Source organism: Oncorhynchus mykiss, chromosome 12 (assembly GCF_013265735.2).
Source record: "Oncorhynchus mykiss isolate Arlee chromosome 12, USDA_OmykA_1.1, whole genome shotgun sequence".
Taxonomy (NCBI): Eukaryota; Metazoa; Chordata; class Actinopteri; order Salmoniformes; family Salmonidae; genus Oncorhynchus; species Oncorhynchus mykiss.
This window is the reverse complement of record NC_048576.1, coordinates 25,326,466-25,352,741: the sequence shown is the minus strand read 5'-3', so window position 1 is coordinate 25,352,741 and position 26,276 is coordinate 25,326,466. Positions and strand designations below refer to the sequence as shown.

At 44.0% G+C, this 26,276-nt stretch overlaps 2 protein-coding genes across 24 annotated transcripts in view; both read right to left on the bottom strand.

The window, feature by feature from the left end:
* The window catches only part of LOC110537258 (RNA-binding protein Musashi homolog 2), a 367,078-nt gene extending 366,866 nt beyond the window's left edge, over positions 1 to 212 (bottom strand). For all 19 annotated transcript variants that reach the window (XR_005034923.1, XR_005034924.1, XR_005034927.1 and 16 more), the window contains exon 1: positions 20 to 212. Coding sequence is in view for 13 of the 19 variants with exons in the window: in XM_036937268.1 (XP_036793163.1) it covers positions 20 to 81 (62 nt within the window). In the remaining 6 variants the exon portion in view is untranslated. The remainder of the gene's footprint in view (positions 1 to 19) is intronic.
* Positions 213 to 6,337: 6,125 nt separating this feature from the next.
* Positions 6,338 to 24,981, bottom strand: LOC110537256 (A-kinase anchor protein 1, mitochondrial). 5 transcript variants are annotated; one of them, XM_036937262.1, is made up of 13 exons: positions 24,559 to 24,981; positions 21,311 to 21,409; positions 18,276 to 19,037; positions 16,706 to 18,179; positions 14,566 to 14,747; positions 13,912 to 14,038; positions 13,662 to 13,786; positions 13,403 to 13,580; positions 12,618 to 12,765; positions 7,405 to 7,472; positions 7,209 to 7,273; positions 7,047 to 7,109; positions 6,338 to 6,927 (listed from the first exon to the last, which is right to left on the bottom strand). In XM_036937262.1, the coding sequence occupies exons 3-13, from the start codon at positions 19,005 to 19,007 to the stop codon at positions 6,865 to 6,867; spliced, it is 3,225 nt and encodes a 1,074-aa protein (XP_036793157.1). In that variant the 5' UTR covers positions 19,008 to 19,037; positions 21,311 to 21,409; positions 24,559 to 24,981; the 3' UTR covers positions 6,338 to 6,864. The 5 variants fall into 5 exon arrangements, with proteins under 5 accessions (XP_036793157.1, XP_036793160.1, XP_036793156.1 ...); XM_036937265.1 differs by lacking the exon at positions 21,311 to 21,409 and having other exon boundaries at positions 16,706 to 17,432; positions 17,550 to 18,179; positions 24,559 to 24,979; XM_036937261.1 differs by lacking the exon at positions 21,311 to 21,409 and having other exon boundaries at positions 24,559 to 24,980.
* Positions 24,982 to 26,276: the final 1,295 nt, after the last annotated feature.

Sequence of the window (26,276 nt, the reverse complement as noted above, 5' to 3'; positions counted from 1 at the left end):
GAAATTGTTATCATCTTACCCCGGGTCATGTTGTGAATCATTTGGGCTTCCAGATGTAACTTGACTCCCGTCTCCTTCCATAGCTAACCAAACTATAGGCAGTAACTACAGTAACAAACACACACAGACACTGCAAAAGCTATGCACAGCCCGACTGGGAGAATATTACTGAGCCGGGAACGGAATCGTCACACGTGGGATCAGCTCAGTTTAGCCCCCTCCCTCAGCATGCTCTCCCTAGCCCTCACTGGGCGGGGCGAGGGCTCGTCAACTAACCAATCCAATTGACGTTAATACAGAAAACCCGCCTATGAAACAAACAAAAACAAAAAAACCTATTGGTCATAACGCTCCTATGACAATATGACCGCCGTGATTAGTAACAATGTCAATACAAAACAAATGTTACATGCCCTAATGGCAACATTTTATTTAATGAGTAATTTCCTTCCAGCGCACACATGCAATTAGAGAAACGATTAATGATGGGCCAAGTTAGTTCATGGTCAAAGGTCAAAAGTAGGTTGTATTTACATGTGAAAAAGGCCTATTGGTTATTACAGATTTGTAAACTATCATATTGATATATTGTGAATACATTGTTTGTGCCTTTATATCAGCAATATTTTCATTATTTATCCTAAAGAAATGCATTAATATTTTCTCTATGTTTGTATGAACATGTACAGTAGATTGTTCAGGCCGAGACAGGTTAAGTAGGCCTACAGTATTAGCCTGCACTATAAGTGAACACTTGCATGGGGCATATTTTGTGTGTTCAAATGGATTGAAGAAACATGGTCCCTCACATGACATTTAATGTCTTTTAATAAGATACTATTTTAGAAGAACATTTTAGCATTGTATTCCATATTGAATTTTGAAATGCTGTAGTACAAGAAACGTAGTCCACCTGAAGATGAAAAAGGAGAAAAAAAAGGTGGATTTAATTGTTACCTCTGAATATGCATGTTCATTACTCAGTAACTGGGGGAAGCGGGCCTAGTTTTCCATTAAATCTGAACATAAGTGAGAGCTCAATTAAAGCTGGATGCTCAGTGGATTTCAAGTCATGGTACAGTGATTGCTGTTTATTTCCTTACTGCGGCCAGAGACAGAGGGAGGAAGACACACGGACGTGCACGCTTGCGCACACTCAAACTGGTCTCCTTTTTACTTGAGAAGAACCCTTGTAAGGCACTTAGAACTGGGTGCAGAATGATGCCATTACTGACTGAACTGGTTTATCTATGAGAGCTCGTTTAAATGTTGGTCACAAGCCACACAGGTCAACCTTTCTGTACAATAAACATTATTGTATACCTTATGAAGTTATTCTAACCAATGTTGAACCTGCTCTTTCTCCTTAACAATAGACAGAAGACATACATAGAGTAGGTTCAGCATTGGTAGGTGGAATTTATTTTCACATATTTTTGGATGAATCTCCACTCGAAAATAGGAAAAAGCAACTTGAAATAATCAACATTACACTGAAATGTTCATGTTTACTCCGGTATCGTATTCTCTCTTTCGTGTGTGTACGTGTGTCTAACTGTCACGCCCTGGCCATAGAGAGGCTTTTATTCCCTATTTTGGTTAGGCCAGAGTGTGACTAGGGTGGGCATTCTATGTTCATTTTCTATGTTTTGTATTTCTTTGTTGTTTGGCAGCTGTCTATCGTTGTCTCTGATTGAGAATCATACTTAGGTAGCTTTTTCCCACATGGGTTTTGTGGGTAGTTGTTTTCTGTTTTTGTGTCTGCACCAGACAGAACGGTTTCGGTTTCATTTATTCTCTTGTTGTTTTTGTTAATCAGTGTTCAGTTCAAATAATAAAGATGAACACGTACCACGCTGCGCTTTGGTCCACTCCTTCCAACAGTCGTTACACTAACATGCATTCCCTCGCGCTCTCTCTCACTCACTCACTCTCACACACACACACACAGTTTTGCTGAGCTCTAAACAACTAAATACAACAAAGTACTTCACACAAGGCAAGTAAACATCACAATGTGGATCTATCACAGTAATTGTGACATCTGTTGTATTCATTGAAATGAAAACACTCCAAGCCAAGGTTTATGGAGTGGTGGTGCATTCCCTTTAATCTGAGGAGCCACTAGTGTTAAGTGAGCCTGTCGGAGATGCAATTCAGCCTTCAAACAACATGACCGATGCAGCCGAGATCCTTTTCGGCAGTCAACAGTGATATACCCTTCCTCTCTGCATATTCATGTAATAAATCCCTACCTAGTCATTAACGATACACGCCTTCAAAGGTTGGTTCAATGCTGAAGAGTAAAGGGAAAATATAGTATTTTAGTGATCAAGGTTATCGAGACAATATGTAAAATGCATGGAAACCCCCTTGACAACAGTGAAGAAACTGTATTATATAATTCTACCACAGGAGGTTGGGGGCACCTTAACTGGGGAGGACGGGCTCGTGGTAATGGCTGGAGCGGAATACGTGGAATGGTATCAAATGCATCAAATACTTGGTTTCCATGTGTTTGATGCCATTCCATTCGTTCCGTTCCAGACATTATTATGAGCCGTCCTCCCCTCAGCAGCCTCCTGTGCATTCTACGGTAGGGACAACTATGTGAATTTGCCTGCAATTACAATGGCATCTGTGTTTGATTAATGAACGGATAAAGTATTTAAGTGGCGGTATAATTTTATATGTCCTACATCTGTTACATGCCTTGAACATATCAATGTGAGGCCTTTGCACTTCAAAACATTTACGACACGGTGCCCCATTGAAATAGGAAACATATGTTCCAGTTGCACAACTAAACATACACACAAAAACCTCCCCAGAGGTTATTGATGTGTTTTTCATTGAGGAAATGTGGTTAAAACATGAAGCTGAGAAATTGAACACTAGCTCAATAAAGTCAACCCCTCTACCCAGATAGCTGAGCCTAGAGACAAGGAAACATTGTGTCCTGAGAGCGTTCATATATTGAACATAGTGTAGCATTGACAAGCATTCAACATGAGCACTGTTCTCGCACAGCTCTGTAGAGATGGCATTCAACACACAGAAATGTCACAGTAACTCAAGGATGGCAGAGGGATAACCAGGCCTGTGGATGCTGATCGCAGGGAGCCATTAGGGATTTAAATGGAAGGAGGAGGAAGAAATGATAGTGTGAGATGAGAGCAGAGGGGAAGAGGAGCGTGAAAGGACAGCTGGGGACCTCCTTGTCTGCTGCAGCTGTCACACAGTCCCTCGTCGTCCTACCGAGAGCTCAAACCATGAGTGCCAGACGAGATCGATGCACAGATCTCAGTGACAGTCAGAGGCAGTGCCAGTGTGATGCTCGGCTGTTCTGTTAGGGGGCTCTGCTGAGGTCTACTCCTTTATAATGACTTCACATATTCAAGCCATATTGTAATGACATTTAGTTAAAATCATGGCCCTGGCCTGCTGTATTCCCCAGCAACAGCCACCATGTTTTTGATGCCATGCATGTCAATTTTTAATGTTGGTATTTATTAAAGCAGTGATTCATCAATCTCATATTAAAGGTCATTTTATAGCATAAATTGTGGGGCATAATACTGGTTGGGAAGATTTTGTAGTGATTGCTTTCATTCTGAATAAATCCATTGCTCTTTTGCTGTCATTTTTAAGAAGGCAAATTCTGTCATGCCAAATACAGAGGGACATAAAAGTACCTTAAGACCAAAAGTTATTTTTACCAAAGCATTCTAAACTGTGTAAAAAAAGCAATACCTGTGATTGGAGGATTTGATTTCTTTTAGCTTTACCACGTAGGAAAACCCAAACATATAGCATCAGCAGCTCCCCATACCCCTATTCATTCCCAGCACACCTGTGTCCCACATTAGGTTCCATGATTGATTGCAAAAAATTGCACGTGTTGTTTAGCCACCTACACATAACTACACAGAAATATTCAGCACAATTATTTGCAGGATAGCATAATGTAAGCCTACAATAGAGTGCTCTATTAAAATAGTATTGTTAATAGGAAAATACTATTCAATAATGTTGTGAGTCATTGATAACCCTAAATACATGGATCGTTTCTTCCATGAAAAGGCAACCTTGGTATTCCGTTTCAACCATCACAGATGTACTTTTCTTATGCAGGCAGATGAACTCGTGGATGCCATTTTTATGTCTCTGTGTGCAGTTCGAAAGACGCAAACTAACTCATTTGCTAACTATCGCTAGCAGATATCCATAGACTTCCAGTCATAGCACTAACGCTAGTTATCACTGGCGCAAAACTACCTCTAACTTCCTTCTTACTGGACAGAGACAAAAATGGTATCCACAAGTTCATCTAACTCTGGGGAAGTAGATAAAGGGCCTCATTGCCAAAATATATCTTTAATCTTTTAAGAAATGTAATAAGAAATTAATTGTAATATAAAATAGAAATGGAATCACGTTCAAATCAAAACATCATGGAGTGCAGCGCTGACTTGAATTGAGAATCAACGCGAGGCGACATTTGCGAATCCTTCAATCGCTCTCCACTGCTGGCGGGTGAGTGTTATGAGCAGCGAAGATAATGGAGAATGACAGTGACTTCATTAATCAATGGGGGTCTTGGATGAGGCTCCTCAAAGTCCTGCCCTCCGATTAGCTTCTTTATTTTTTTCCCATGCCACACTCCTTGAAATTAGTCTCATCAAAGACACCAAGGAGTGCATGCTGCTGCATTATCAGAGGCCTTTGCTGAAACACCTCTTGACCTCTGCACTGAAATGCCCACAGACGGCATGCTGAAAGAAACAACCATCCCTTCTCTTCAGTCTATACCACTGACACTGTCAATTATAGTGAATAGAACAAAAGGGAAGAAAATCCAATTCACAAATCTGGCAGTTCATGATAAATTACCACTTGTATATAATAGACTTCTCACATGTATATACAGCTGCAACTCAAATGGGATTTGGGGTGAAACAACCCATTAAATATAAACAAAAAGTAATGAACATCACACAAAAAAACCTGGTTAGATGGTAAAGACTAAGAGTTGTAGAATTTGGATATAACATGATGAAAAGGCAAAGAGGCAGCTAACACATCTGATATACTGCATCTTAAACCAAAAATATTTTACTGTGGGGATGGGGATGAATCTAGACAAGTGGATAAAACAAATATTTGATGTTTTCCTTCATCACAGACATGATTTCCTGTATACAGTATTCAATCAGAAAGGTTCTAATTTGGTCCTACAAGTGTTTCATTCTAATTTCAGCTGAATGAGTAGTTTGCTAGAAAATAACATTACGGTCGCGGTCCCCTGCTCAGACATTGCACGCGTCAACCATCGACTGACATGCTACAGTATAACAGGCCTGGGCAACTCCAGTCCTCGGGGGCCTGAGTGTCACGCTTGTGCCCCAGCTAACATACCGGACTCCAACAATCAGTTAAAAATGCAATTAGCCCCCCCCCAGGCCTGGCAAACCATGTGGGTAGTTGAAATACCTATCCAGGGATTGTAAGATTTTGCATGCGTCAGCAACACCTGGGCAGATGAACTACCCAAAGTCTTCAGCTGCCTGGAATGATAGGCCTACCAAAGCTGTTTAAACAAGCAGGCCTATTCTGATATTTTGTTCCACTAATTGGTCTTTTGACCAATCACATCATCCCTTTTCACAGCAGACCTTTTTCAAAAGCTGATCTGATTGGTCAAAAGACCAATTAGTGAAAAAAAATAGAATTTGTCTGCCTGCGTAAACAGCCCAAGTTGCCTCAAGTAAACAATGTTTGATTAGAACTTTAATTCCGTAGAGTTTATATAATATTTCGCAGTCAAACCAAAATGCATACAAGCTCATTCATTAGATTAATCTGTGAATTGATTGAAACATTTGAGTGCTTATCAAGAGAGCAGGTTCTCTGTATTCGATACACTCCCCCTGCCTAGTGCTTGACTAAAAGGAATTGCAAAAACTAAGCATTCGGTGCCATCTACTGGATTCACTACGTAATCTTGATACTCATTCCACCATGACCCTTTTTTGTAAAACATATTCTACATCAAAAACTACTTACAACAAATCAGAGAAATGAAAATACAAGCTCTCCCTTCAAAAGAAGAAACAAACACTCAGTTAGAGGATCAGGCACTGGCTGACTGAGCAAAAATGTTTTCTGCAGAGCCATATATTTAGAGATTGGACCTTTAGGTCAATACACAAAAGGATCCTAAATGTGTGTATCATCCAACAAAATGTACACAATATTCCTTAATTTAATACTTCCTGATTGAAGCCAATACATTTTCAGACGGTAGCTATACTGTACATCTGTGGTTACGACCAAAGAGGAGACGTCCGTAAGGACAGTTGATCTTTATTTAGTTTCTTAATAGAAATGTATACATTAAAAACAAAATAGTATTCAGTGTGTGTGGGGGGTTAAGTGAGATTGTTAATTATGATTACATTATGTGTCCAATACAAACATTTATAGGACCGGGTGGGAGTAAATAAAACTTCACAAAATAACTTGGATTGTGTGTACATGGTTGTAAAGAAACGAGTATAATGGTGGAGTTGAGCAGGAAGACATTGTGCTGCAGGACAACATTGTTATGCCATCAAGGCAGTAGTCCAGAGGTGGGACTGAGGAGGTAAAAAGGTGAAAGACAAGGCAAGGGCCCTGTTTGAATACTTCAGAAATCCATTGTTCCTTCCTAGCTACTGTGTGGTAATCACAGATCTGGATTGGTGAAAATAATAGGGTGGTAAACTTACACCTATCCAATCACTTATAGATCTGTGCTTACATCACAAGGGAGGAAGGAAAAGGTATTAAAACTATCTGAACAGCCAGGATTGCGCTTCACGGTCAGGGGCTGTCTACCCAGCTGCACAGTCCATTATCCACCATAGCACGGTTCACAGACACCAACTGGAACAGCAAGAGAAAAACATTAACAACATGAACCCATTAGAACACTTTTTTAAAAGCATTAGGAGAAAAGCTTCAGTACTTTAAACATGTTCCAAAATAAACAAAATATTGCCAACCTCTTCTCCTTCTGTTCTCCATATCTGTACCAAAGGAATGCCACTGGTGTGACCGTTTGTGACCTGAGGAAAATGCAGATATACAGGGTAAGAACAGGGACATGTCATTCTGCAGACTGTACATCAGCAGGAGACGTATCCATGCACTTCTCTTTTCTCTACCTGTGCAAGTAGTGCCAATCCTCGTGTCATCTCCTCCAAGGCAGATTTGGCTGCAGCTGAAAAATCTTCTCCAAGTAGAAAAGGAAGAGATAACACAGATATGAGCATGAACTTTCATTCATGTTTAGAATGCAGAATGTATAATTTTGATATTATGTTGTCCTAAAGTAGAGGAAGAAATACAGCTGAAACATACCTGGAATGGGTGCAATATTTTCCAGGATCACCTCAGGCCCTTGGAACGGCAACGCAACAAAGTCAGATCTGTGGGAGGAGCATCGTCAACATCAATCCCACTGTTGCCACTAGGAATAAAAAGTGCCAGGCAAATGTCTGACCTGATTTTCATTTTGCGGGACAAAATGTGAGATTTACCAGCCACATTAAATAGAATCTAACTGGTCACGTGTAGTTCTATATATACACATTTTTTTTATTTTTTTTGTTGAGAATCCACTGCTGATTCATTGACGCCACATGGAAGCGATTGCAATAATTTTGCTAGGGGGAATGATAACATTCACTTGGTGGGGTGACTCCTTGCACAGCTCTCTGTCCATCTTGATTAACAATATCTTCTGTTGGTGTCAATTTATTTGTCCACGTCCTTGATACTCAATTTATTTGCACTGTTTCTAAGCCGACTACACAATCAGGCATTTGATGAGAAAGGAAGCAAAACTACATCCAATTCCTCCTTGGTGGACATTTGTGTGTAACATGCACACACAGTTGAGGTTGGAAGTTTACATACACCTTCACCAAATACATTTAAACCTAGTTTCACATTTCCTGATAATTAATCCTGGTAAACATTCCTTGTGTCTTAGGATCACCACTATTTTAAGAATGTGAAATGTCAGAATAATAGGAGATAATTATTTATTTCAGCTTTTATTTCATTCACCACATTCCCAGTGGGTCAGAAGTTTACATACACTCAATTAGTATTTGGTAGCATGGCCTTTAAATTGGTTAACTTGGGCCAAACGTTTCAGGTAGCCTTCCACAAGCTTCCCACAATAAGTTGAGTGAATTTTGGCCCATTCCTCCTGACAGAGCTGGTGTAACTGAGTCAGGTTTGTAGGCCTCCTTGCTCACACACGCTTTTTCAGTTCTCAATCCCATAAATTTGTGGGCAGGTCAGGGCTTTGATGGCCACGCCAATACCTTGACTTGGTTGTTCTTAAGCAATTTTGCCACAACTTGGGAAGTTGTGGCAAATGGCATTGTCCATTTGGAAGACCCATTTGCGAACAAGCTTTAACTTCCTGACTGATGTCGAGATGTTGCTTCAATATATCCACAATTTTCCTCCCTCATGATATCATCTATTTTGTGAAGTGCACCAGTCCCTCCTGCGGCAAAGCACCCCCACAACATGATGCTGCAACCCCCGTACCTCACGGTTGGGATGGTGTTCTTCAGCTTGCAAGCCTCTCCCTTTTTACTCCAAATGTAATTATGGTCAAACCGTTCCATTTTTGTTTCATCAGACAAGAGGACAGTTCTCCAAAAAGTACGATCTTTGTCCCCATGTGCAGTTGCCAACCGTAGTCTGGCTTTTTTATGGCGGCTTTGTAGCAGTGGCTTGTTCCTTGCTGAGCGGCCTTTCAGGTTGTGTCGATATAAGACTCTTTTTACTGTGGCTGTAGATACTTTTGTACCGGTTTCCTCCAGCATCTTCACAAGGTACTTTGCTGCTGTTCTGGGATTGATTTGCACTTTTCGCATCAAAGTACGTTCATCTCTAGGAGACAGAACGCATCTCCTTCCTGAGCGGTATGACTGCTGTGTGATCCCATGGTGTTTATACTTGCGTACCATTGTTTGTACAGATGAACGTGGTACCTTCAGGGATTTGGAAATTGCTCCCAAGGATCAACCAGACTTGTGGAGGTCTACAATTTATTTTCTGAGGTCTTGGCTGATTTCTTTTGATTTTCCCATGATGTCAAGCAAAGAAGCACTGTGTTTGAAGGTAGGCCTTGAAATACATCCACAGGTACACATCCAATTGACTCAAATGATGTAAATTAGCCTATCAGAAGCTTCTAAAGCCATGACATAATTTTCTGGAATTTTCCAAGCTGTTTAAAGGCACAGTCAACTTAGTGTATGTAAACGTATGACCCACTGGATTTGTGATAGTGAATTATAAGTGAAATAGTCTAAACAATTGTTGTAACATGTGTCATGCACAAAGTAGATGTTAACAAACTATAGTTTTGGCAAGTCTGTTAGGACAAGACATTTGGGGAGTGGTTGATAAGCAAGTTAATGACTCCAACCTAAGTGTATGTAAACTTCCAACTTCAAGTGTACATGCATACAGTACCAGCCAAAAGTTAAGCCACACCTACTCATTCAAGGGTTTCTTTGTTTTTACTATTTTCTACATTGTAGAATAAGAGTGAAGACGTCAAAACTATGAAATAACACATGGAACCATGTAGTAACCAAAAAGTGTTCAATCAAAACACACTGCTCAAAAAAATAAAGGGAACACTAAAATAACACATCCTAGATCTGAATGAATGAAATGTTCTTATTAAATAGTTTTTTCTTTACATAGTTGAATGTGCTCACAACAAAAATCACACAAATTATCAATGGAAATCAAATTTATCAACCCATGGAGGTCTGGATTTGGAGTCACACTCAAAATTTAAGTGGAAAACCACACTACAAGCTGATCCAACTTTGATGTAATGTCCTTAAAACAAGTCAAAATGAGGCTCAGTAGTGTGTGGCCTCCACGTGCCTGTATTACCTCCCTACAACGCCTGGGCATGCTCCTGATGAGGTGGCGGATGGTCTCCTGAGGGATCTCCACCCAGACCTGGACTAAAGCATCCGCCAACTCCTGGACAGTCTGTGGTGCAACGTGGCGTTGGTGGATGGAGCGAGACATGATGTCCCAGATGTGCTCAATTGGATTCAGGTCTGGGGAATGGGCGGGCCAGTCCATAGCATCAATGCCTTCCTCTTGCAGGAACTGCTGACACACTCCAGCCACATGAGGTCTAGCATTGTCTTGCATTAGGAGGAACCCAGGGCCAACCGCACCAGCATATGGTCTCACAAGGGGTCTGAGGATCTCATCTCGGTACCTAATGGCAGTCAGGCTACCTCTGGCGAGCACATGGAGGGCTGTGCGGCCCCCCAAAGAAATGCCACCCCACACCATGACTGACCCACCGCCAAACCGGTCATGCTGGAGGATGTTGCAGGCAGCCGAACGTTCTCCATGGCGTCTCCGGACTCTGTCACGTGCTCAGTGTGAACCTGCTTTCATCTGTGAAGAGCACAGGTCGCTAGTGGCGAATTTGCCAATCTTGGTGTTCTCTGGCAAATGCCAAACGTCCTGCACGGTGTTGGGCTGTAAGCACAACCCCCACCTGTGGACGTCAGGCCCTCATACCACCCTCATGGAGTCTGTTCCTGACTGTTTGAGCAGACACATGCACATTTGTGGCCTGCTGGAGGTCATTTTGCAGGGCTCTGGCAGTGCTCCTCCTGCTCCTCCTTGCACAAAGGTGGAGGTAGCGGTCCTGCTGCTGGGTTGTTGCCCTCCTACGGCCTCCTCCACGTCACCTGATGTACTGGCCTGTCTCCTGGTAGCGCCTCCATGCTCTGGACACTACGCTGACAGACACAGCAAACCTTCTTGCCACAGCTCGCATTGATGTGCCATCCTGGATGAGCTGCACTACCTGAGCCACTTGTGTGGGTTGTAGACTCCGTCTCATGCTACCACTAGAGTGAAAGCACCGCCAGCATTCAAAAGTGACCAAAACATCAGCCAGGAAGCATAGGAACTGAGAAGTGGTCTGTGGTCACCACCTGCAGAACCACTCCTTTATTGGGGGTGTCTTGCTAATTGCCTATAATTTCCACCTGTTGTCTATTCCATTTGCACAACAGCATGTGAAATGTATTGTCAATCAGTGTTGCTTCCTAAGTGGACAGTTTGATTTCACAGAAGTGTGATTGACTTGGAGTTACATTGTGTTGTTTAAGTGTTCCCTTTATTTTTTTGAGCAGTGTGTGTGTATATATATATATATATATATATCAGTTGTTTTATGACAAGGTGGGGGTGGTATACAGAAGATAGCTCTATTTGGTAAAAGACCAAGTCCATATCATGGAAAGAACAGCTCAAATAAGCAAAGAGAAACAGTCCATCATTACTTTAAGACATGGTCAGTCAATACAGAACATTTCAAGAACTTTGAAAGTATCTTCCAAGTGCAGTCGCAAAAACCATCAAGCGCTATGATGAAACTGGCTCTCATGAGGACCGCCACAGGAAAGGAAGAGACTTGCTTGGCTGTGCATGCCAAGAAACACGAGCAATGCACATTAGACCGGTGGAAATCTGTCCTTTGGTCTGATGAGTCCAAATGTAAGATTTTTGGTTTCAACCGCCAGGTCTTTGTGAGACGCAGAGTAGGTTAACGGATGATCTCTGCATGTGTGGTTCCAACCGTGAAGCATGGAGGTGGTGTGACGGTTTGCTGGTGACACTGTCAGTGATTTATTTAGAATTCAAGGCACACTTAACCAGGATGGCTACCACAGCGTTCTGCAACGATACACCATCTCATCTAGTTTGCGCTTAGTGGGACTATCATTTGTTTTTAACAGAACAATGCCCCAAAACACTTCTCCAGGCTGTGTAAGGGCTATTTGACCAAGAAGTAGAATGATGGAGTGCTGCATCAGATGACCTGGCCTCCACAATTGAGATGGTTTGGGGTGAGTTGGACCGCAGAGTGAAGGAAAAGCAGCCAACAAGTGCTCAGCATACGTGGGAACTCCTTCGAGACTGTTGGAAAAGCATTCCTCATTAAGCTGGTTGAGAGAATGCCAAGAGTGTACAAATCTGTCAAGGCAAAGGGTGACTACTTTGAAGAATCTCAAATATATTTAGATTTGTATAACACTTTTTTTGGTTACTACACGACTCCATATGTGTTATTTCATAGTTTATGTCTTCACTATTATTCTACAATGTAGGAAATAGTCAAAATAAAGAACCCTTGAATGAGTAGCTGTCCAAACGTTTGACTGGTACTGTATATGGGGCGGCAGGGTAGCCTAGTGGTTAGAGCGTTGAACTAGTAACCGGAAGGTTGTGAGTTCAAACCCCCGAGCTGACAAGGTACAAATCTGTCGTTCTGCCCCTGAACAGGCAGTTAACCCACTGTTCCCAGGCCGTCATTGAAAATAAGAATTTGTTCTTAACTGACTTGCCTGGTTAAATAAAGGTAAAATAAAAAAAAATAAAAAATAAATATATTTTTTATCTACATTTCTTTAACGTCGGTAATTACCAGCTGGTGAATTCCAATGTCAACCCCATTCCAGTTATATTCTGAATCCCCACAGGGAGTTTGTCACCTGATCTGGCGGAGGGTGTCCATCTTCACTATATCATAGCCTCCATAGTCCACATAGCGGAGTTCCACCATGGTTTCTTCATGGTGACCCATCACCTGCGCTCTCCACCAGGCTCCCTCAGGCATCTGGGCAGCACAGATCACTCCAACTATGTGTGTGAGATATGCAAAGATAAATTGTTCATTTTTGTATATATATTTTTTTAAGTAGGACATTTGAAAAAACTTCAACACCATGGAAAAATACTTTAAAATCAGACATCCTTGAGGCTAAGGAATCCCAAGGCCCTGGCTGTGCATGCCTACCTTCCACTGGGGCCGGCAGGGGAGGGCACCCTGGCTGTGCATGCCTACCTTCCACTGGGGCCGGCAGGGGAGGGCACCCTGGCTGTGCATGCCTACCTTCCACTGGGGCCGGCAGGGGAGGGCACCCTGGCTGTGCATGCCTACCTTCCACTGGGGCCGGCAGGGGAGGGCACCCTGGCTGTGCATGCCTACCTTCCACTGGGGCCGGCAGGGGAGGGCACCCTGGCTGTGCATGCCTACCTTCCACTGGGGCCGGCAGGGGAGGACACCCTGGCTGTGCATGCCTACCTTCCACTGGGGCCGGCAGGGGAGGGCACCCTGGCTGTGCATGCCTACCTTCCACTGGGGCCGGCAGGGGAGGGCACCCTGGCTGTGCATGCCTACCTTCCACTGGGGCCGGCAGGGGAGGGCACCCTGGCTGTGCATGCCTACCTTCCACTGGGGCCGGCAGGGGAGGGCACCCTGGCTGTGCTTGCCTACCTTCCACTGGGGCCGGCAGGGGAGGGCACCCTGGGTGAGAGTAGCACAGGCTCATATTTTGGTCCAGACTGCAGAGAGCATGGAAGGTGGGGTGTTTGTGCTGCTGGAGGAACACACAGTTCCCAGATGCTACCTGGATCACCATTACCTCAACTGTAACCCTATGGGGAAGCAGCAGCTAAGGGAAATAAATAGTATTTTAGTCAAAGCACCACTTACAATCCCACACTACTTCAGCCAAGCAGAAGAAACAACTTACCCAGGATGTGATGGAGAGAGAGGGAAGGCTGGCCACTGGAGGTTGGACGTAACAGTTGGTCACATCTAGATCTTTGAACTTTTTCCTGATCAGCTCCAGAGCACAATCCACCTGTTCCTCTGACCCTGAAGGAAACAGAGGGACAAACTGAGCGAGCCACTAGTGACACTACAGCTCCCAATGCCTAGGTTCCCAAATCCCAACTACAAGTGATGTCCTGTTGTGGAGAGGCAGCTCCTGGGTCACTCACCCTCTATGTGGCAGATCTGGAACTCCTGGGTGTAAGGTAGGGCGGTGATGAAGACCTTAGCTCCAGACGTCTCCTTCAGGTAGTTCACATGTCGCCCCTTCTTCCCAATCAATCTACCAACAAAATGCTGTTGGACAGTGAAACCAGAGAATACATAGTATCATGCATAAGTTATTACATTATACTAGAAGATGTGCGTCTTTCTCCGAGCGTGCACACATGCTGTCCAGGTCGCTCTTCCACTGATAACACCAAGCACTTCTAAGAGTAATTGGAAAGAGATCTGTGTGCGTACATGCTGCCTAGCTCTGTGGAATGTCCTCTTGATTGAGAACCTGAGGAGATTAAGACAACAGGCAGGGCAGCAGGACTCCCCTCACACACTGCCCCTTTACTACAGCCCAACCCACCATGCCATAGCCCTATGAATCCGACAGCTGTACCCAGGTCACTGTCACCGGAGCACCAGATCTCAGGCTCACTTAAATTGAGATGACTGACAGCAGCACACTACTGTAACAACTCAAGGCTATATCTACAAGCCCTCATGTCACCTGCACTAGAGAACCTAAACTGGAAATCAGTAGCCAGAGAAAATGCATTATGAGTAAGGTGGAAGAGGAATGACAGGGTTAGACAGGGAGGTAAACTCACCTTTGGCACCTCTACCTCCCAAACAGTCGGTGACTGGCTGCTGTTGTGACTTTGGTTGTATTTTTCAATTGCCTGATTGGTGTTCAGTAGCTGACTTGGTAGACTGGGACTGCTATGCTTGTTGTCCCTGGCTTCATGTTGACAGTAACCGTCTACACAGTCCATGCGGTTCACACCAGAGCCTGGGGGCAAGGATCAGTCACTAAAAACAGTCACTTGTGTTGTGTACACAATACAACCACGCAAACACAGACCGTATAAAAGACCCACATACAACAGAGAAGAGAATACATTATGTCATGGAAATAGTTTTCCTACTTGAATACTGTGCATAAAAGGAAAATAAATAGTGCCTTGCGAAAGTATTCGGCCCCCTTGAACTTTGCGACCTTTTGCCACATTTCAGGCTTCAAACAAAGATATAAAACTGTATTTGTTTGTAAAGAATCAACAACAAGTGGGACACAATCATGAAGTGGAACGACACTTATTTGATATTTCAAACTGTTTTAACAAATCAAAAACTGAAAAATTGGGCGTGCAAAATTATTCAGCCCCCTTAAGTTAATACTTTGTAGCGCCACCTTTTGCTGCGATTACAGCTGTAAGTCGCTTGGGGTATGTCTCTATCAGTTTTGCACATCGAGAGACTGAATTTTTTTCCCATTCCTCCTTGCAAAACAGCTCAAGCTCAGTGAGGTTGGATGGAGAGCATTTGTGAACAGCAGTTTTCAGTTCTTTCCACAGATTCTCGATTGGATTCAGGTCTGGACGTTGACTTGGCCATTCTAACACCTGGATATGTTTATTTTTGAACCATTCCATTGTAGATTTTGCTTTATGTTTTGGATCATTGTCTTGTTGGAAGACAAATCTCCATCCCAGTCTCAGGTCTTTTGCAGACTCCATCAGGTTTTCTTCCAGAATGGTCCTGTATTTGGCTCCATCCATCTTCCCATCAATTTTAACCATCTTCCCTGTCCCTGCTGAAGAAAAGCAGGCCCAAACCATGATGCTGCCACCACCATGTTTGACAGTGGGGATGGTGTGTTCAGGGTGATGAGCTGTGTTGCTTTTACGCCAAACATAACGTTTTGCATTGTTGCCAAAAAGTGCAATTTTGGTTTCATCTGACCAGAGCACCTTCTTCCACATGTTTGGTGTGTTTCCCAGGTGGCTTGTGGCAAACTTTAAACAACACTTTTTATGGATATCTTTAAGAAATGGCTTTCTTCTTGCCACTCTTCCATAAAGGCCAGATTTGTGCAATATACGACTGATTGTTGTCCTATGGACAGAGTCTCCCACCTCAGCTGTAGATCTCTGCAGTTCATCCAGAGTGATCATGGGCCTCTTGGCTGCATCTCTGATCAGTCTTCTCCTTGTATGAGCTGAAAGTTTAGAGGGACGGCCAGGTCTTGGTAGATTTGCAGTGGTCTGATACTCATTCCATTTCAATATTAAATCGCTTGCACAGTGCTCCTTGGGATGTTTAAAGCTTGGGAAATATTTTTGTATCCAAATCCGGCTTTAAACTTCTTCACACCAGTATCTCGGACCTGCCTGGTGTGTTTCTTGTTCTTCATGATGCTCTCTGCGCTTTTAACGGACCTCTGAGACTTTCACAGTGCAGGTGCATTTATACGGAGACTTGATTACACACAGGTGGATTGTATTTATCATCATTAGTCATTTAGGTCAACATTGGATCATTCAGAGATCCTCACTGAACTTCTGGAGAGAGTTTGCTGCACTGAAAGTAAAGGGGCTGAATAATTTTGCACGCCCAATTTTTCAGTTTTTGATTTGTTAAAAAAGTTTGAAATATCCAATAAATGTCGTTCCACTTCATGATTGTGTCCCACTTGTTGTTGATTCTTCACAAAAAAATACAGTTTTATATCTTTATGTTTGAAGCCTGAAATGTGGCAAAAGGTCGCAAAGTTCAAGGGGGCCGAATACTTTCGCAAGACACTGTATATTTCTTCAGTGCAGAAAAATATGCCCTGAACTCATATGGGACCTGTAAACAGAACACAGGCCATGGGTGTGACACATGCATAAAGCGACAGGTCAGCTTGGACAGAAAGGATGCTGATATGTTGTGAGAAGTTGAAAGTCTGCTAATCAAGCAGCTCACCTGGAACATTCGCCATCCACCAACCGTTAGTGAGGAACATGCTGGTGGCCCCCAGTCCTTCAGCAGGTCCTCTGGGTGGTTGCGGGCTCATACTGGTGCTCAACTCCTTGCCACTGGAGACCTTTTCGATCTGACCAGAGCTGGATCCAGAATCACCTACTGCAGAATCTTCTTCTGCTGGCTTGATCTTCTCCGTCTCAATCTCAGCTCTACTGCTGTGGTCGTGTTTCACGTCCTCCAGAACTATAGGAGATGAACTGATGTTCTCTCTGCCGGTTGTTGAACACGGATCCTCTTGGAATAGAGGTGGCATCTCATGCTCAGGTTCACTGTTAGCCATTGAGATGTGGTCTGGGGCTTTGCAGGGGTCCCCGCTATTGAGAGGACTAACACTATGTCCTAGCTGGGTCTTTTCCTTCAGGAATTGACTCACTGCTGCGGAGACCACATCAGTGATGAGACCTGACACCAGCTGGTTAATTTCTGCTGTGTTGATCCTGCTGAGTTTACATTCCTCAGACTCTTTCTTCTGAGGTGACCTCAAAATTCCCAATGGCTGCTTTGAGGCAGACACCTGACTGGTTATAAGGTGGCTGGGGGAAGCCAGACAGGTGTCAGCCTGTAGACTTGACTTACAGGTTGGTTCTTCCACGGCAGACAGGATGTCTCCCTCTGGCTCCAGTCTAACAACCTCTTCCTCCTCTGCAGGCTCCAGTCTAACCACCTCCTCCTCTGCAGGCTCCAGTCTAACCACCTCCTCCTCTGCAGGCTCCAGTCTAACCACCTCCTCCTCTGCAGGCTCCAGTCTAACCACCTCCTCCTCTGCAGGCTCCAGTCTAACCACCTCCTCCTCTGCAGGCTCCAGTCTAACCACCCCCTCCTCTGCAGGCTCCAGTCTAACCACCCCCTCCTCTGCAGGCTCCAGTCTAACCACCCCCTCCTCTGCAGGCTCCAGTCTAACCACCCCCTCCTCTGCAGGCTCCAGTCTAACCACCCCCTCCTCTGCAGGCTCCAGTCTAACCACCCCCTCCTCTGCAGGCTCCAGTCTAACCACCCCCTCCTCTGCAGGCTCCAGTCTAACCACCCCCTCCTCTGCAGGCTCCAGTCTAACCACCCCCTCCTCTGCAGGCTCCAGTCTAACCACCCCCTCCTCTGCAGGCTCCAGTCTAACCACCCCCTCCTCTGCAGGCTCCAGTCTAACCACCCCCTCCTCTGCAGGCTCCAGTCTAACCACCCCCTCCTCTGCAGGCTCCAGTCTAACCACCCCCTCCTCTGCAGGCTCCAGTCTAACCACACCCTCCTCTGCAGGCTCCAGTCTAACCACCCCCTCCTCTGCAGGCTCCAGTCTAACCCCCCCCTCCTCTGCAGGCTCCAGTCTAACCACCCCCTCCTCTGCAGGCTCCAGTCTAACCACCTCCTCCTCTGCAGGCTCCAGTCTAACCACCTCCTCCTCTGCAGGCTCCAGTCTAACCACCTCTGCAGGCTCCAGTCTAACCACCTCTGCAGGCTCCAGTCTAACCACCTCTGCAGGCTCCAGTCTAACCACCTCTGCAGGCTCCAGTCTAACCACCTCCTCCTCTGCAGGCTCCAGTCTAACCACCTCCTCCTCCTCTGCAGGCTCCAGTCTAACCACCTCCTCTGCGGGCTCCAGGTTCAAAGTACTGTTTGTAATGTCCTCCAGTGTCTCAGACTGTGGTGGTTGATTTAAACCTGCACTTTCACAGACGGACTTAGATTTACCAGAGCCTAGGTCACAGATTGATAAGGAGCAAGTTGACTCATGACTGGTGGCACGCATGGCTGATGGCACACAATGGGAACACCAGCCATGCAATTCTAGATCCTGCTCAGGTCCACCCTCAGCTGCAGTCTCTAGGAACACTTGAGCTGAAGACTCAGTGCTCTCGTAAACAGGCTTCACGGCAGCAGTAACCAGGCCACTAATGAGACCGTCTGCAGCCACAACCCTTACCTCAGGTTGTGATTGGCAGAGTGGGACTATACCCTGCTCTGCTGCTGCTGGGGTGTTTGTAATATCAACAAGCTCCTGTTCCACTAATGACCACTCCCTCACTGCGTGCCCGTCCAGATGCATCCCAGTCGAGTGGCCGTTCTCCACAACACAGTTACCTACGTCTCTGGGGGAGGACAGGTGCTCCTGGTCTGCGGTCGTCTCATCATTTGCGTCATCCTTGTCAGTGAGGTGGTATTCTTTCTTCCGATAGGTGTACCACCACAGGCCTAGGAAAGCCAACACTCCTGACAGGTAGAGGGTCAGAACGGAGTGAAGCCTCTGCACCATCACCTAACCTCCTACTGCTAATAGCAACACCTGAGAAGAGAGAGACAAGTTAACACCATAGAGACAAATCAACACCCTGTCTGTACTGCTAACTGGGATAGAAACGGGTAAAGCACCAGTTAAGGGGAGGGCTAAGGGGTCATACCCACACCATCCTTCTATATCCAGAAAAAACAACCCTCTGGGCAGCAATCCCATTAACAGCCAGGCCATGGTGACAGCATCTGATTACAGCCAACAGAGCTCCGGTCAGGTGCTACATGGTCCCCTCTGCAGTAGTTCACTTAGGGACGCAGTGTCTGGGGCGAAGGGCCCTGATAGGATAATGGTGACACACCACTTCAAAAATACGACGTCAACAGTAGTTATTAGCTACTGTATGTGGGGGACCACTATCCCTTTTATCATCAGTCATATAACCAAAAGGCTACATATCTTGTTTATTAATTATCACCAGTAATATAGTGAACAAATTAAAAAACAACATGCAATTACCAAGACTATACTGAGTTAACTTTTGTTTGTTTATTTTAAATAAATTAGGCCCTAATCTATGGATTTCACGACTGGGAATACAGATATGCATCCATTGGACAGATATCTGGGGCACTATGCTCACAACTTTGACATCAGCAAACCGCTCACCCACGTCATACACGTTGTCTGCAGTTGGATGTACTGCCAAATTCTGTAAAACGACATGAGGCAGCTTATGGTAGAGAAAGAAACATTCAATTCTCAGCAACAACTCTGGTAGACATTCCTCCAAACAGCATGCCAATTGCACTCCCTTAACACTTGAGACACGTGGCAGTGACAAAACTGCACATTTTAGAGTGGCCTTTTGTCCCCAGCACAAGGTGCACCTGTGCAATGATTTTTAAACCATTACACAGGTGCACATTTGTTTAATTATCTTATTGATATGCCACACGTGTCAGGTGTATGGATTATCTTGGCAAAAGATAAATGCTCACTAACAGGGATGTAAACAAATGTGGCCCAAAAAAAATTTAGAAAAGCTTTTTGTGCATATGGAACATTTCTGCTATCTTATTTCAGCTCATGAAACCTGGGACCAACACTTTAAATGTTCCGTTTATATTTGTTGTGTAGGTTGACAAAGTGTGTACTTTCCACAGAATATAAGTCAACCTAGGTAGAAGTATTGTTTGTAGTTAGGACAGCCGGTCAGGGTCTGGCCAATGTGCAGGTCCACCCATAACCTTTTTGTAGAGCATTATAAAAAGGTGGTGAGTGAAAGGCATGCCATTCCCTCACAGATTCTGTCTGTGCAATGAAACAACGTCATGGGCTACATTGCAGTTCCACTAAAGCCTCCGACCTTCAGGCTCTGGCATACCGACAAGCTGGCTACTCCCCTCGCCAGGCATGCCAGTCAGGCTACAGAAGTTAGTTACGCAACATGACAAATACTGTAGTACTTATCTTTCTCCAAGGAGGGAAGCTAACATATTTACAATAGTTGGTTTCCAGAAGGAAATAATAACTTCATAGCATTATAGACATGCAAAATGTATGGTTTAGAAAAAAATGCAACACCCTGCCCTATTCTATTGGCTACAGCAGTTAATTTATGAATGGTGATCTTCGAGACAGGACAAGAGGAGCAGCCTAAAAGTTTGACAAACGAGCAGGTTCACGTGATGGTCCAGTCTTCATATTCCTCAAAGGATTTCCTAACCTATGCTCCATATCAGTCTCTGTTTACAGGGCCTCCACTCCCAGCAGGAAAGGGTAGTGATAGACCTACCTACCATGCTCACCAATATCCCCTCCCACAAAAGCCAGACCCCTAACTGCAGACATTTGCCAAATCATAGATTTGACTAATGGCTGTGGTCTGACTGTAGTCTAACTAGAGTATGTTTTATTATATATATATATATATATATAGCCATGTTTCCTAGAATTTATGTTGCAGTTCAATTTTTCCAACTGTACACACTGATTTTATATTTAATGCCTAGCTAATTATCCCTATAGGATTGAGGGACCTCTAGCTATTGCATTTGCTTTAGGTCAAAATAGTAAATTGAGCAAGCATGGACCCTGGGAGATTGGTCCATGCTTGCAGTCCTTATAACTAACAAATCCCCGGTAGCATGTTTCTGGTCTTAGGTTCAGGAATGGCAGAAAAGGCTACCCTAGAAATAGCATTGTTGGGACATCTGGACAGCTTGTCAGTTAATAAATCATTTTAATAGAGTATTATTACTCTTCAACTTGTAGATTCAAATTCTGTGTTAAACATCACAGCATAGTTGAAAGATACATGGTACCTGGAAATCCGAAGAGGGTGGCCAGCAAAGATAGGAGGGATGGGCTGAGGGAAGCTGAGGGTTGGGATGTGGACTTGGAGACAAGTAGGAGTGGAGTTGCTGGGCAGGGGATAGAATGACAGTCAAAGATCAGTTTAAAAAAAAAAACTAGTCAAAAGAAAACAAGTTCAAATGACACTAAGGGGAAACGTTGTTACACCTAATGCCTGTTTGCCTGAGGCGGATGCCGCCCAGGTGTTTGTACACACACACGTAAATAGTTACTTTAAAGAATCGTAAATATGTTCATGAACTGAAAAAAAAAAGTCATAAAACTTTCCATACAAACAAAAAGGTTTCTCTCAAATGTCTCTTTCGCCAAGATAATCCAGCTACCTGACCAGGTGTGGCATATCATTACACAGGTGCACCATGTGCAAGGGAAAATAAGAGGCCACTAAAATGCGCAGTTGTCACAACACAATGCCACATGTCGCAAGTTGAGCGAGCGTGCAATTTGCATGCTGACTACAGGAATGTCCACCAGAACTGTTGCGAGAATTGAATGTTCATTTCTCTACCATAAGCCGCATCTGTCATTTCAGAGAATTTTTCAGTGTGTCCAACAGGCCTTACAACCGCAGACCAGGTGTATGGAGTCATGTGGGGGAGTGGTTTGCCGATGTCAACGTTGTGAACCGAGTGCCCCATGGAGGTAGTGGGTTATGGTATGGGCAGGCAACACAATTGCATTTTTAAATCGATGACAATTTTAATGCACAGAGATACAATGGGCCTCAGGAGCTCGTCACAGTAAGGTCAACTTGTATACATTTTTTAACTGTGACCAACAGATGCATATCTGTATTCTCAGTCATGTGAAATCCATAGCTTAGGGACTAATGAACTTCAATTGACTGATTTTCTTATATGAACTGCAAGACCATAAACTCTGAAATTGTTGCATTTATATTTGTTCAGCATATAAAAATATGCTTTCGCATACAGTACCAGTCAAAAGTTGCCATGCCTACTTATTCAAGGTTTCTTTACTTTTACTACATTGTAGAATAACATGCTGACCGTACACGTCGTGTGCGCTGAGAAATAAATGTACATATACATGTTATTCAAATCATTGCACCCACAATGCTCGCGAGCGTCCGTGGCCAGGCGCCAAAATAGAAAAATAGCTCAACCGGCCTCTCCCGTCTCATTGGTTCTTAGAAGCATATACCAATGTGGGTGATGGAAAGATGAAGGTCTGCACTCCGGCAGATTGTCGTAATAGTGTAAAGTTAATTGCTAACCGCCATATTGACTCCAAAATAAGAAGCCGGAAGGAGGAGAGCTGACGAAAAACTTAATCATTTTATCTGTGGATTAAATTGTCGGAGTTGAGGACCTTGTGCATTTCAAGTAAAATAACCCAATGTTTATATCCCAGGACAAATGAATTAGCAACAGCAAGCTAAATTGCCATAAATGTTTGCTTTTTGACCTGTCCCCAAATTAAATATAAATTGGTTCAGTTTGTTTTGATATTTCAACCTGCGTGTCCTGATCGTGTCTGGTGTGGGGGTACAAAATCAAAATGCGCGCGATGGAGCGCGAGTGGTTTGGTCAGCATGTCATAGAAGACGAAACTATGAAATGACATATGGAATCATGTAGTAGCCAACAAATTGTTAAATTTAAAAATATATATATTTTAGATTCTTCAAAGTAGGAACCCTTAGCCTTGACAGCTTTGCATTCTCTCAACCAGCGTGATGAGGTAGTCCCTTGGAATGCATTTCAATTAAACAGGTTTGCCTTGTTAAAAGTTAATTTGTGGGGCCTCCCGGGTGGCGCAGTGGTTAAGGGCTGTGCCACCAGAGACTCTGGGTTCGCGCCCAGGCTCTGTCGCAATCAGGAGGTCCATGGGGCGACGCACAAGTGGCCCAGCGTTGTCCGGGTTAGGGAGGGCTTGGCCGGTAGTGATATCCTTGTCTCATCGTGCACCAGCGACTCCTGTGGCGGGCCGGGTGCAGTGCGCGCTAACCAAGGTTGCCAGGTGTACGGCGTTTCCTCCGACACAATGGTGCGGCTGGCTTCCGGGTTGGATGCACGCTGTGTTAAGAAGCAGTGCGGCTTGGTTGGGTTGTGTATCGGAGGACGCGTGACTTTCAACCTTCGTCTCTCCCGAGCCCGTACAGGAGTTGTACCGATGAGACAAGATAGTAGCAACTCAACAATTGGATACCATGAAATTGGGGAGAAAAAGGGGTAAAATTAAGTTAATTTGTGGAAGTTCTTTCCTTCTTAATGCGTTTGAACCCATCAGTTGTGTTGTGACAAGTTAGGCATGGTATACAGAAGATGGCCCTATTTGGTGGTAAAATACCAAGTCCATGTTATGGCAACAGCTCAAATAAGCAAAGAGAAACAGCCCATCATTACTTTAAAACAAAAGGTCAGAAAATTAAGAACTTGAGCTTGCAAGTTTGTAGAAAATAGTACAAATAAAAATCCTGGAATGAGTGTCCAAACTTGGGTGGCTTAACAGGTGGGTGCATCTCTAGAAACCTTAGATTGGTCACTTTCACTTGTGATGGACACAAATTCGGTGTTGTGATGGGCTATTACGATCCTTCTGTTCCAAATTCAGTGCAGAGACTTTAGCTCGGAATTCCGAGTAGGATGACCGTTCAAAACGTATTTTCCCAGTCGGAGCTCGTCTTGAGTTCCCAGTTGCCTTGAACTCACGGAAGTATAAGATTTCCCATTTCCGAGTTTCCAGTTGTTTTGAACGCGGCAGAAGTCATGTTGGATTGACAGCATGGCCAATGTATTCAACATTTTCTAGGCCACAGTAAAGTGTTGTTTACTCGACTTTTTGGAACACTGGTAATGGAGTTTAAATGTATCAACTTATATCTGGTGCATATGCCTTAGGTCATGAGTAAACATCTATTGCCACACATACACCCGCGTTCCGAAGTCGTTTCTAATATAATTGTATAAAAAATTCGTGACAGACAAGGGACGTAGATGTGAGTGGTACCTGCACAATTGAAGGCATCGCCACGTTTGACAAACATACAGATAGGCCTAGTCAGCTCTTTCGCTAAAACTAAGCTAGCTAATTGAAATAGTTACGTTACCGCTGATCAAATATGCTTTCGTCAAACGTTTGCTCTGGTTCCTCTCCATTGACTTGCAATGCATTTGGTACTGGTGCAAGATAGTAGGCCAACAAAAATGTAAGGTAGATGCTATGTACTCACCACGTTCTCAATATCCCGCATATAACCGCACACCTGCAAGTTGCTCTACCTCTTAGATGTCTGGTCTCCACATTATTCTTTCAGCAAGCAGCCTAAATCACTCTGAAGTTCGGCAGCTTTGTTCCAAATCCAGCAACCAATCAAACCTCGCGATATTATTCCCCAGGGAGACAGCAGGCAGATAGTGTGTGATTGCGGCCGCAAGTTGAGGAGTTCCTGCATGTGGGCATTCCTGCATCTACAACGCGCATCCCATTGATTCCTTCATGAAAGCCCTCCCTGACCATAGATACACTCCAATTCTACACCATCAGACGAAGTTGTACGGAACAAGGACTGGGGGCGAAACATATTTCTCCCATGGCCAAAGAAACTCAAAAGGAGTGATGATACTAATTAACAATTTTGCAAACTGTTCAAACAGATCAGCAAGGAAGGTGGATCCTTTTAAATATGCTATTGGCCAATTAACAGACTTGGCTCTTTAATCTTGTGGACTCCCAACTTTACGGATTTACCGTTTTACATTTTTTAAAATTATCTCGCTCAACTTTTTTCATTCAACTTTTTCACTCCGGACGCTTTATCTGGACATGGTTCTACAGGACCTCCAACAGGCGAAGCTAAGTAGTAACATTAACATTATGACTAACTGCAGTCGCTGTACTCATAATTTACAGGAGAACGATCGCCTTATGGCGAGGATAGCTGTGCTGCAAGCCCAGCTTCAGACACGATCGTTAGTATTGGGAATTTTCCAGAACATGTGTGTTCATTTCAGAAGAGGCAGCAAGAATAGTGCACTCGATATGTGCGTCTGGGTCATTAGACACCATTACATATGCTCCTGTCTGGGGAGTGGACATGTCTATTTATTTTTTAACAATTGCTGTGCCTCTAAAGTTTCCATGCCCTAATGTTAAACCAAACTAAAATTATTGCAAGGCAAAAAGATAACGGTGGCTAAATGCCAGAGGGGATGAGTCATTAACATAAAGAGGAGTTACTACAGTTGATGTCGAATTTTACATACACCTTAGCCAAATACATTTAAATGCAGTTTTTCACAATTTCTGACATTTAATCAAAGGAAACATTCCCCATGTTAGGTCAGTTAGAATCGCCACTTTATTTTAAGAATGTGAAATGTCAGAATAATAGTAGAGAGGAGGATTTATTTCAGCTTTTATTTCTTTCATCACATTCCCAGTGGGTTCGCACATTCTCAGAAGTTTACATACACTCAATTAGTATTTGGTTTCATTGCCTTTAAATTATTTAACCTGGGTCAAATGTCTCAGGTAGCCTTTCACAAGCTTCCCATGATAAATTGGGTGAGTTTTGGCCCATTCCTCTTGACAGAGCTGGTGTAACTGAGTCAGGTTTGTAGGCCTCCTTGCTCGCACACGCAGTTCTGCCCACAAATTTTCTACAGGATTGAGGTCAGGGCTTTGTGATGGCCACTCCAATACCTTGATTTTGTTGTCCTTAAGCCATTTTGCCATAACTTTAGAAGTATGCTTGGGGTCATTGTCCATTTGGAAGACCCATTAATTAGCTTTAACTTCCTGACTGATGTCTTGAGATGTTGCTTCAATATATCCACATCATTTTCCTACCTCATGTTGCCATCTATTTTGTGAAGTGCACCAGTCCCTCCTGCAGCAAAGCCCCCCCCTCACAACATGATGCTGCCACCTCTGTGCCTCACGGTTGGA